Below are 12,354 nucleotides of genomic sequence, written 5' to 3'. Positions count from 1 at the left end.
GTGTCCTCATGAGTTCTGCAGGTTTTCCTGGCCCTAATTCTTTTTTGAAATGCCACTAATCTGGATAGAGATAATTTGCATAAGTTGTATTTCATTTTATGATTTAGGTGTGAAAAATGTTGCAATAATGATACTTGGAATTAAACAGAGGCTGTGGGGCTGGGGTAATTAATTTTCTTTAATGATGTGAACCGTTGGAACAGCAGGATAAAATAGACTAATAATTGGGAATATATGATAGTTATGAAAATAAAACCAAAACCAATTTATTACATATCTTAAAACAAGCAGGTAAGAACATTAAAAACTACATTAAAACCAAAAAGATAAATATGAAATATACAGCCTATTATTCCTTTAAACTCTCCTCACTTTGTTTTCCAGAGCCTGCTGATAGACCTCCTCTTCTTCTGATTGCAAGCCCGGAAATGATTGAGGTTTTATACCTTAATGGCAGCAGAATGTCTGCCTGGAGCCCTGTGAAGGGATCTGCAGTGGTGACCCTGGACTACAGCTACAGAGAGGACACCCTGTGCTGGGTTGAGTCCCGAGAGCTCTCCAGCCAGCTCAAGTGCTCCAGGATCTCCAAAGCTGGGACCTTACCAGAGGAGTGGACAGTGAGCATCGCCCAGAACCTTCACAGTGAGTATTTGGCAGTGTTTTGGCACAACAGTTGTGTCTGTCCTGACAAAAGAGGGCCTGCAGAAGTGTTTTTGGGCTTGCAGCTGAAAACAGCCTCAAGGCTTTAAATATTGCAGCTCACACTGAAGCGATTTTATGGCTTTTCTGTCATATATTCAGCCTGTGCTGCAGTGTTCGTATCTATGCAAAGGTTTTTAAGATGTGTGGTTTTATAGACTAACTATAATGTGTGGGAGTTACAAAGCCAACAGTGCAATGGAAGAAGAAATGTAAAAGGCTTCTTTTTCTCTGGCAAAATAGTCCTACATAAAGCTCATTCTTTGCTGCTGGGACAATACTAACAATGAAATGGAACCATATTTAGCACACCAACTATCATAGGTATGTTAGTTCTTAAAAATACCAAAATATTTCCTGACTTACTTGAAATAAAGTGCTGCCTCTGTTTTTTAAAATTAAGAAAATAAATTTTAAAATCCCTGAAGTCATCACACTGAATTAGCCTTTGCATTACAGCATTATTCCTCAGTCAGCTTTTCAATTTGTGGGACAGTTAACTTATGAGGAAGGTGTTCATCCACACACACACTGATGCTGAAAGTTTCAGCTTTCCTATTACCCAGATTCTGTACTGCATTAGTAGATAACTCTGAACTTCATATAAAGTAAGTTCTCTTCACAGCTTAGTCAGACAAAACAATCCTTTTCCAGCCTGAAAACCAAGGACAGCATTGCAAAAAATGTCCAAAAAGTGTAAACACCATCAGATTGAGGAGAGCAAGCCGGGAGGATGGGACTTCATAACCTGCAGCTGTAATTGGACAATTGACCCCAATATGTCAAAACTTATAAAAGAGTGAAAACTCGTGGCTCAGAGTCCATCTTGGGTGTAGCCCTGGCCAGGCTCTTGCACTGCCCAAGGTGTATCCTTGAAGGGTTTTTAATAAATCCCTATTTTATTCCTTTAACTCTGTCCAGCCTCTGTTCCAGGGAGCCTCTCAAGGCATCAGCATTAACATGTGAACAGACTGCAAAATGTCATGCGGGGAATGAAAAAAAAAAAAGAAAAAAAAAAAAAAGAAGAGAGATTTTCTTCCTCTTTCACAGAGATGGTCTAAAATTTGATCTAAGCTTTGGGAAAATCCTTTTAAGGTGAGATGTGCATCAAAGAATATCTCTGAAAGGATTTCAAACCCTCTGACCATGACTTCAGGAATATTTAAACCACAAATTTGATTGCAACTCTTAGAGGTGCAAAAGTAATAAATTCTTCATTGAGATTGTGCTTTAGACTATACAGATAGCTGGTTTTAGGTATGCTCATTGATGCAGGGTAAGGGGTTTTTTTTTAACTTTTATATGTACTAGAATAGTAAATTGAATTTTAAAAAATCACTCCAAAAATAGGGTTTGGATTTTGGGGATCTTTTTATTCACCACTCAATGTGAGTATTCTACTTTTAGTGAACACTCTTATCCTAGGCATAAATATATTTATTTGTAGGTTTTTTTTTTTTTTTTGCCTTCTTCTTGTTTCTTCTATTCAGTTGCATTTTTTAGGAGAGGTTTTAAGTGTATTTTAGAGGGCTTTTTATACTTTAGATATCAAAGTACTCTAAAGATCATGGTGGTAGTATTTCATTGTGCATTTTGAATTCACTTAGCCATTGATATTTTGTTTTCCTTTTAGCAAGAAAAATCAAATTAACCACAGTCCTGGGTGAAATGTGCTTTGTTTTGAACTCTGTGTGTGTGTTCTGTCATGATGTTTGCACCATCAGAGTGGACCTGAGCCTTCCACCCCTTCCCCTGTGTTCCTGTCCCTCTGTTTCCCTGCATGTGCAGAGAATTTCTGATCCAGATGCATCACTACATCTGTTTGCAAAATCAAGGCCCTGGCATGGGTTTAAAATTAATACAGTGCTGCAATTTATGAGCTGCTCATTTTTCATAATGCCAGCACACACCGGCCTGTGGTCTCTAATATTCTACCCTAACTTCATGGTAATCATTCAGTCTTAATTAGATGAAGAATAATAATTACCTTGGACATGAAGTGACTGTAGAGACTTGCTTTGACTTTTTGATTTTGATTTGGGAAATAGTGCCTAGGGACTTCAATAAAAGAACTTTTCTGGGAGCTCTTACTGACACACTCTCACAGATGTAGCTGTGGGAGTGTTTTTCCCAAGCACACACATCCACAGACACTTCTGTTGTGTTGCTCAGTGGAGCTGCATCAATCCCCATGGTCTGGGCATGTCTCCTCAGAGGGAGAAGCAGCATGAAACCTGCTTTTGTCCACCTAATTAGGATCTTCTAGACACCCTGGAGTTATTCCTGCCAGGACATGGCAGGAATCTCATGTTGCTCTACCTGCTATATTTGCCAGATAATCTTGTAGCTGCTGCAAAATTGAGTTTTAATTTTAAATTCTCCTTTTTCTTCGCTCCACCTTCTGTTACCTGTCAGGTCATTTCTGCTGTTTCTCTTCATCATACAGCACTACACCTGATGAGGCAAATTAATTTTGTAACTCTGTCAAGGAAAATGTTTTCCAGTGTAATTGCATTCTCTGCCAGCTCAAGCCAAATAAATGGTCAGGGCCATGGGGTGATTCGCAAAAAATTGTACATTCTGTTCTTCATAGGAAGCTTTCTTTTGTGTTTGTGTGAAATTGGTTATTTCTAAAAGTACTAGGGGAAAAAATAAAACAAACAAACATTAAAGGTTTTCTTAGCAGTGTTTGTGGAATTTGTCTTTTTTATTCCAATCTTCTAATCATTTTGTTAGTGGAAAAATAAATCTGCATTTGACACAAAATGTGCTAGAAAGTGAGTTATACAAAGTGATTTGGACTGCTTGAAGTACATTTATTTAAAGTGTTTTCTTCAGTGAAGGCAAGTAAGTCTTGTAGGTAGGAACAAAGAATATAGATCATCTTTAAAGATGAAAGTCTCCATCTAGGAAAGCAGAGACTATGAAAATGACTTAGTTTTCATGATGGGTCACACAGCACCAGCTCCAGGTACCGAACATAAGCTTTGGATTCACAAAAGAAAGGGAATTATAGTTCTTTAGTTTCTACCATTCATCCTCTGAAGAGTCCAATGTGACTTCACTTTGGAGAGGACGAGTCCCAGATGGATGGGATGAGATCCTTTGAAGCACTGGGGAGCTTGGTCAGTGTCTCAGTCTGCAGAGGGAGAAAGGCTGAGCAGAGGCTGATCCTGCCCTTGGGTGTTTTTGCTCTAGAGAACAGGGTGCAGCTCCAGAGATACCACCTCGTGCTTAGTAGTTAGGCTAATTTCACTCTTAATATTTATTATCTCAGGGCTTGTTTGGTAGTTTTATCCCCTCACATGAGGACAGCTTTCTGCAGGCACAGCAGTATCAGCACAAGCACTTTGGTCTCAGACAAGGCCAGGCATTGTCACGTTGTTTCATCTTTGTCTTTTAAGACCAAGAAGTTCTTGGAAGAGAAGCTGGAAATTTTCCTCTTGGGAGAGATTTATGCAGACAGTTCTGGAGCCAAATGGGCTTTCAGAGGTGATTCTCCTGTAAGGGAGGCTTGTGCAACCTCTGTCCATAGTAACAGGCGTGCTCCTTGACACCTCACAGCCCACTTCAGTGAGTACAGTGAGACTTCCAGGAACAATCATTTATTTAAACTGATATCTCTAGGCCCAAACTAACAAAAGCTCTTTCTAACGGCATGAATGTGGAAAATCTCCCAATTTTCTGCCCTTTCAAAGCCATGATGTGCAATCTTTCATGAATGCTTTTGTGTGTGGGAGCTGAGAGGTGGCCAGAGCAGCATCCTCTGGATACAAGAATCTCCTTCTTCCTCATTTTAGGAGGCATTTTGTGTCTTCATCATTACAAGCACCAAGCACCTTTCATGCTCTACAAACCAGCATCAGGCAGCACCACCTGGGTTTTAGCTGCTATTCTTCTACAGAATATAACAAAATCTCTTCTGGGATGATGCATGATCATTTCTGCTTGGCTGACGTTTGATTCAGGTTTTCTTGGCACTCTGTTATCTCAGCACACCACAAGCAATGCTGCAGTGCCTGTGTTCAGCTTTGCCACCTGTGCTTTGTGCCCACAGTTGATCACACCTCACCTGGGAAGGGGCACAGGCTTTTCTCTTGGCAGCTGTGTTTGGATAGGACTGCTCTGGATTAAAAGAAACAACTTGTTTCCTCTGTAGTAATTGTTTTCACCTGCCAAGGTTGGGAGCAAGGGGTGGTTATGGAGGGCCTGGAGTCTCTGGAGGGAAAGGGATTTGCATCTCTGTTTGTGGGACCCAGAACCTTCTGCTTGACCTGCTGGGCACAATCCAGGCTGGCTTTTTGGATTTCCCACTTTCTGGATGTGAGGGCAGTGAAGAACATCAGGCAGCGAGCCCAGGGAATTTGATCACGATCCAGGAGTGTCTGTTTGGGTACATTACTGTTTCCTTCCCTGATTTTGGTCCCCCTAATGGCTCCTCCACCTCCTGACCTACATCACTTCTCAGGAGTGATTATCCATAAACACTGCTGTGTTCAGAGTAGCTGCAGTAATTTCCCTTGGCACTGCTGAGGCTCAGTCACTGAAGGAAACACCAAGCACTGGAGATGATGTTCCTGACAGCAATTCCTGTGAATTTCCATGAATATTCATGGAAAATCAGAGCAAAGTTTGGCTTACTCTGCAGGAGCAAAACTGAGAAGATCTGGGGGAAAGTGTTTATTCCTACATAGTCTGCCCCAAACTTGCCTCCAGACAGGCACTAAGAGCTGTCACACAGTTGTAGAATGTGGGTTTGCTTTTCCTCCTGTGATAGACAGCCCATGTGCCTTGAGGATGCACAGGAAGGAGAAGGTTTAATCTCAAAAGTAATTTATACCTCACATGGTTCCTTAGTAGTGTTCAGAGCACCTGAATGAGTCATGGGGGCCCAAATGGGAGGTGAGAAGAGTGTCCTAAGGGAGTATCACAGAATAATTTTCCTGTGTGTGGACTTCTCAAGCTCTGGCTGATCTTGCATTGCTGTCCTTGCATTTCTGAGAAGACTGGTCAAATGCTGGTTTTGGGATAATGGACTTTCTTGCTTTGTCCAAAGGTGGGATTTCTTGGCTTTTGGCTTTAGGTTTTTTTTTATTATTATTATTATTTTTTTTAATAGTGTCAACATCTCATTCTTAAGTGCTCTAGACAGAACCATGAGTAAATATACAAAACTAGGATAATTTTCTCATTAACTGTTTATTCAGCTATAATTTCCCATCTCCTTTCACTGTCCACCCAGTCAGTCTCCTGAGGTCCTGCAGTTCTTCAAAACAGACCATTCTCTTTGCTGTTCTGGAAATCTCATTTTTTATTGGACCTCATCACCTTTTTATTCATGTCATCTTCCAGGAGGCTCGTGGATGTTGTCTCACACAGGTTCCAGAACAGGCTGTTGCTCTGGAACTTGATGATGTTCCACAGAGAACCAGGATTGATCCACTTGGGCCATACTTGGTCCCTCTCTGTCCTATATGTCAGGCTACATCTTTCCCGAGTCTTCCTCATGTTTTCCTCAGCATCTGTTGGGATTTTCGTGTTTCCCTGTTTACATTTTGTTTTAATTTCCATGTGCTTTCTGATATTTTAAGCCCATTTTTTTTTTCTTCATGCTCCATGATATGGGAAATGCTTTCTGTGCAGCTGTTTTATTCCTCATTCTGATGTCCCTGAACTGACAGAACTTCTGATCCAGGATTTGATACAGCCTCAATAAGGTGCTTTCCTAGCACAGTACAGACTTTTATTTAGTGCAGGAAATGGTGCTATCTGATAATTGTTCTTTTTCAGTGAGTTTTTCTGTCCCCTGTAATGCCAAGACTCCTTTAGAGAATCAGGCCTGTACAGAAACTTCCTTTGACCAGTGCTCCTCTCTTTAGCTCCTTGTCTTTGCTGATTATTGGTTCTGCACAGCCTTTTGATGGTTATCAATATAAGTGGAAGGATAAGGATAGGCCATATCTCTTCATTCAACCTTTCTGCTCCAGCAAGCACAATCACTTGGGTATCATCCTTTGTGCTGTGTACTGCATATTTATTATATATAATTTTTTAAATGAATAATATTCATATAATCAGGTCTATACCTCAATTCTCGATGGTGTTTGCACAGAAGTGAAGATATAACCTGTATAGCTGAAACCCTAAGAGGGCCCTTCTTCTCTTCGGGGGTTTTAAATATTAGTTGTGAAGGATCTATCTACTTTTGCTGCATCTTTTGGGTACAGACTTCTCCATCTGGCTTGGGAATTGTTCTACTGGTTTGAGTAATGTCACCACAACATTGTGTTGTGTCACTTTGAGGCACAAGCTCCCATGGCAGAGAGCCTGACTTGGTGGCATTTCCCTCCAAAGCTAGGTGATCTGCACTTAATCCTTTTTGACACCAGAGCTACTTATTAACTGACTGTTAATTGCCACAAATGGATTTTTTCAGTTGTTCAGAGATATGATGTTACTATTTTTCAAGCTTTGTTACTCATCCACCTTCCACAATTGATCTTGCATTGACATTGGTCAAAACCCTGTGTCTGTCTTCTGTTCCTAGCAAAGCTGGCATGATATCTGTTCTTTATTTATTCTTCAGTAGTTATATCCTGGGCAGTTACATCTCAGACTGAGCACAGGAAATAAAAAGCCTTATCTCAATGGCATTTCTCAGTGCAAATTTTTGATTGCTTTTGTTTTGTTTTGTATTTTTTTCCCCTTCCCTAAACTCCAAGGCTCTGCCTGGATCAGTCTCCTGAATGCTTTCTCTGCAAAGAGACAAAAATTATCAGTGTTGAATTGTCATATTCCCTTTTCCCTGTTTTATCAATTTCTTACCTCACCATTTTTGGACTTTCTTCTTAATTCCAGATTTGTTGTTATCCTAAAGTGGGACATGACTGGATCATTTTATGTCTTCCTTACATCCCAACCCATTCTGGGTAGAAAGGCTCTTGCACCAGGGAGGAAATACAAGAGCAAGCAAGCAAACTCTCACAGCAGCAGAAGGGCTTTGTAAAGAAAAAAAAGGACTTTTTGTCAAAGTAGCAGCAACCACATAAATTTATCAGTCAGAATTCTGAGGGACTCTTCATCTCTGTCAAATTGAATTATTATGTTTCTTGTAAAACAGTAGCATTTTGATTTTGTTAACAGGGTCTTTAAGGTGGAATAAAATAATTGTGGGGACTATAGAGATGTAATGTGTAGATAACTAGGTTTCTGCTAATGTGAATCACAGTTTTGTAGTGAATATTTTACAAAAGCACTTATATCTTCATATACGACAGTAGTGAAGTATTGGTTAAACAAAAACCATATTTTTGTTTAAATTAATTATTTGTTTTAATATAAAAACCAAGTAGTTTATTTTTCCTGAAATGTGGCATTAATTACTGCATGTTTTATGGCATTAGACTCACATTTTTTTCATAAAACTTTAACATCCACATGCACCATGTTGGCTTTATTTTGTTCTTTACTCAGTAGCCACTGGAACTGTTCTTGGAATTATGCACATTTCCTCAGTGTTCACAGGAGCATGTCTTCTGCCTTTCTTCCAATGAGGAGAGATATAGGAGATAAATAAGAGAAAAACACTTGTAAGCTGCCCATTTCAGTAAAGTTGTTTATGGACTTGAGGCTTCAAATGCACTCTTGGAAACTTTCTTAGTGGCAATAAAATAAATTATTAATATTTCAGTATACTTCAATATGCTAATTACATATGCATAATTTTTTAGCTTTCTACTGGTGCTTTTCTACTGTGTCTATAAATTTCACATCTCTTATGATTTAGCCAGTGGTTGTCTTCTTGAGTGGTAAAATATCTTTGTAAATGAAACTCACATATATTGCCAACCAAGTTTGCTTCATTTAGACTAATCAGCAAATTTGCCACACAGATATATATTTATTTATTTATGCAAATATTTAATTCAGACTTCATTAAAGTCCTAAAACACTCTACTAAAGTCAAGTGAAGAAGTCAAGGATTCTTGGTTTTGGGCTTTTTTTCTTTTTTTATAATGCACTTTGGATTGTGTCATTAAATGAGTTCTTCTACCTCCTAAAGATTTTTCCTGAGCAACATTAAAGGAAACTTTAAAAAAGTCTGTGTCTTCTTTGAAAGTACTTTTGCCTTTATAGGAGCAAAGGGGACATAAAAACTATAAAGTCCAAAATATGGTTTGTTTACATCCAGCATCATAACTGGAACCATGTTTAGATATAAAAAGGAAGCACTTGAGCAATTGCAGACCAAAGTCCATCCCAGGGAGAGATTTAGCAGTAGCTAAAGCCGTGAGGGAACAGCATTTTGTTAGCAATGAGCCAGAGCAGGGTTAGGAATTCTCTGTGCTACACAGAGATCTGAGTCTGCAGGGAAGTGACCCACAGGGAATGGCACAGCTGAACCACACATTCCACCTGCTGTAAATCCTGGGGAAACAGCAGGAAAAGAGAAATAAAAGAGGAAAAATCTGTTTGTACATCTTATGCAACGAAAAGATTCATAGACTAAAATCACAAGTATGCCACTCCTGATCAAACTCATGGCCTCTGGAAATTGCTGTTTTGAAACTCAGGTTTTGATCTGATGCTTTGTTCTGCTGAAGGGAAAAAGGTAAATAGAGAGCATGCTTTTCAGAAAGGAATAACAATGAAGAACTGCATTAATGGAAGCAAATCTGAAATAGAAGCTACATATGTGATGAAATTAAAACCAGCTGCTACAGCACCTTGAGCTCTTGCCTAATCTGCTTTCTGTACTCAGAGCAGCCTGGGTATTTCTGTGCTGGACTGGAGTTCTTGGCAGAGACAACCCAAAAAGTGTGTGTGTCAGAATAAATAAAGGACATGTTCTTTCCTTATCACTTTATCAGGAGCCCTAACAAAAAGATGAATTGCATATTTTGCAATGTTGTGATTATTATTTAGATTGTGATGGACATGACAAATTAAAACCACCATCTGATTGTGGGGATTTAATATAGGATTGCTTTATTCAGTCTTTAACTTCTTTGACTGGCAGAAGCAATGACTGGCTCAACAAATAATATCTCCAAATCATGGAAATATTGTTTTTGTTCTCAATACATAAAATTGTGGATTTCTAATTGGAATGAAGCAAATTTGATTTAGAACTTTCTTGTGACTTCAGCTTTGGAGTTGAACTTGAAATGCTGAAAACATTATGGATTGTGTCAGCATCATGGAAATAAATAAAATGTAACAACAAAGTTTGTCCTTTTCACAATTTGTCAGTTGAGTTCAGTTAAATAAAATCTTGGTTTTACTTGCACATTTTTAATAGTTGAGTGAAGCACATTTCTAAAACTGGCAAATTACATGCAACAAATGTTCTATCTGAAGTAGATTACTTTTGCTAAAGGCAAAATCTGATTTTCTTTGTTCTGGAAGAAAAAAAGCAAGTGTTGAAACCATTGTAAGCAATGAAATGATAAGGACAGGATCTGCAAAGGGCCAGTTTGCTTGCATAAAATTGATTCCCTGAGTGTTATCAGCAGCTGCCACTCAATGTGCTGGGCCAGGCATTCACTGTGACAGTTCTGAGCTGGGGACAAAGTTTGGGTTCTCTGTGTATGTGTAATTCCATAACACTTCTGTCACACTGTGTAAGCAAAAATAATGAGCTGATTGAGGAGTTTGTGGGGACTGTGCCACAACTGACAGTTCAGAGCACCCTCACTCTTTGGCAATTTTGGACTTGGCTTGAATGTTGTTTATTGCTCTTTTACTTAAATGCATTATCATATTTTTTAATCAGGGACAGTTTTTTTCTATTGATATATAAGGAGATAAGTACAATGTGTTATAAAATATTAGTGCCTTTTCTCTTAGTGCCTTTTCCCTTCTAGTTGTGCATATACTGAAAATATGTATTTTCCTTTTAAGGCTCTTCAGAGATGATATTGTTTTGTCACTGAGTCTGTACAACTGGTTGCAGAATTCAGATTTGTTTTAAACAGTCATAACCCCTGCATTACCTTCAGAAACAAATCCACTGAGAAAAGTAAGATGAAGTAATAGAAAATGTATTTTACAACAGCCTGTGAATGCTCTGTGATCCACATTCTGCAGAGCAGAGCTGCTGCAGGCTGGAGGGGAGCACCTGGGGCTGTGCCCCTGCTCCACTCAGTGTCACAGCACAGCCTCTGCTGCTTTTGGGATCCCTCAGCCCAGAACTGAGCTCACATCAGGGTAGGAAAAAATTTCATGGGTAAAAATTATTGCTAGGAGGAAGACAAGAGGACCTGGAGGAGGGTGCAGTGCAGATTCGTGTCTCTCCTCTGCACTTCTCTGCAGGGTTTGGGACAATTTGTTTTTATTGTTTACATGAAAGGAGCAGTGATTTAGGAAGAAAGGCAATATGCTGTGTTTTGTCTTTTCCCCTCTACATGTAGAATATGTCAAGGGAAATACAGGTTGGAGATTAGGAAAAAGTTTTTCACAGAAAGGGTGATAAAGTTCTGGAATGGCTGCCCAGGGAGGTTGTGGAGTCACCATCCCTGGGTGTGTTTAAAAAAGCCTGGATGTGGCACTGGGTGCCAGGGTTTAGTTGAGGTGCTGGGACTGGGTTGGACTCGATGATCTTGAAGGTCTCTTCCAACCCAGTGATTCTGTGAATTCTATGAATAACAGACACTGTGAAGTTTAAAACCTGAAATGCTGGGGGGATGTCACCGTTGAGCAGGACGGGAACGAAGACTCCACGTTAGAAGGCAAAGAGAATGAACTCCGATTTATTTCAAATGCACCGCTCTATATATAGAGAACATCGTGTGAACTAATTTCAGTGGTCTTAGAGTAAAAACATGTCACACCATTGGTGTGCAGTGCATGATGCACAGTGGCAGGACATATCTATAAACAATGTGAATAACAAGATAGATTAGAGAATTATTTACATTCTTTCCCAACTGGTTCCCAGGCTCTCGCCTGGTTAGAAAACCTTTCCCTTTCTCTCTGACTGAGATGAGAATATCCACAGGGGGTAGACAAGGTGGGAGTGGTTGGCACAAGGTACCTGGGACTTGAGGGGTTGTGAAGAGGTGGGATTATGGGCTCACATCTTCCTAGGGTGGGCAAGGGAAGGGAAGGGCTGGAAGTCTTCTGAAAGCAAAGGTCAGGTTCTGACATATAAGCACATTGAGTTGGAGTCATATTTCTGGAAGCACTGGCTGTGTGAGTGATTTATGAGACATTAAATGGGATCTATGGTGCCATTCTGGCTTAGGATAATGCTCAGGTAGCCCAATAGCAGCACTATTGGGGTGATGAGAGAAATAAATAAACAACAACAAAAAAGCAGTGTCTTGATGTCTGGTTGAAAATGGATAGAAAAATAATTTATGTATAAGTCTAAAGCCATGTTTTATTTTTATTTCTTGCATTACTGGAAATGAGTTAACAAGGAATTTTTATTATTATTTTTAAGTGCAGTAACAATGTCAATATTTTAAGTCTGGGCAGTTGTCTGTTTTGTTGGTCAGTTCACATATAATGAATCTTCTTCTCAAAGATTACTATTTTGATATTTCAAATATGTAATAAATGGGTGAAAAAAAGAAAAGGACAGAGAGGGAGAAAGGGAGGATGAGGTAATGTTTACATGGGATGCATTTATTATTGTCTGTTGCAGCATTG

At 39.4% G+C, this 12,354-nt stretch overlaps 1 protein-coding gene across 1 annotated transcript in view; it reads left to right on the top strand.

The window, feature by feature from the left end:
- Positions 1-12,354, top strand: part of LRP1B (LDL receptor related protein 1B) — a 634,437-nt gene that overhangs the window by 344,745 nt on the left and 277,338 nt on the right. The window contains exon 6 of the mRNA XM_053982292.1: positions 385-642. Coding sequence (XP_053838267.1) covers positions 385-642 — 258 coding nt within the window. The remainder of the gene's footprint in view (positions 1-384; positions 643-12,354) is intronic.

The sequence above is a fragment of the Vidua macroura genome, chromosome 7 (assembly GCF_024509145.1).
Source record: "Vidua macroura isolate BioBank_ID:100142 chromosome 7, ASM2450914v1, whole genome shotgun sequence".
Taxonomy (NCBI): Eukaryota; Metazoa; Chordata; class Aves; order Passeriformes; family Viduidae; genus Vidua; species Vidua macroura.
The sequence above is the reverse complement of the archived record's forward strand: the minus strand, read 5'-3'. Positions and strand labels throughout refer to the sequence as shown.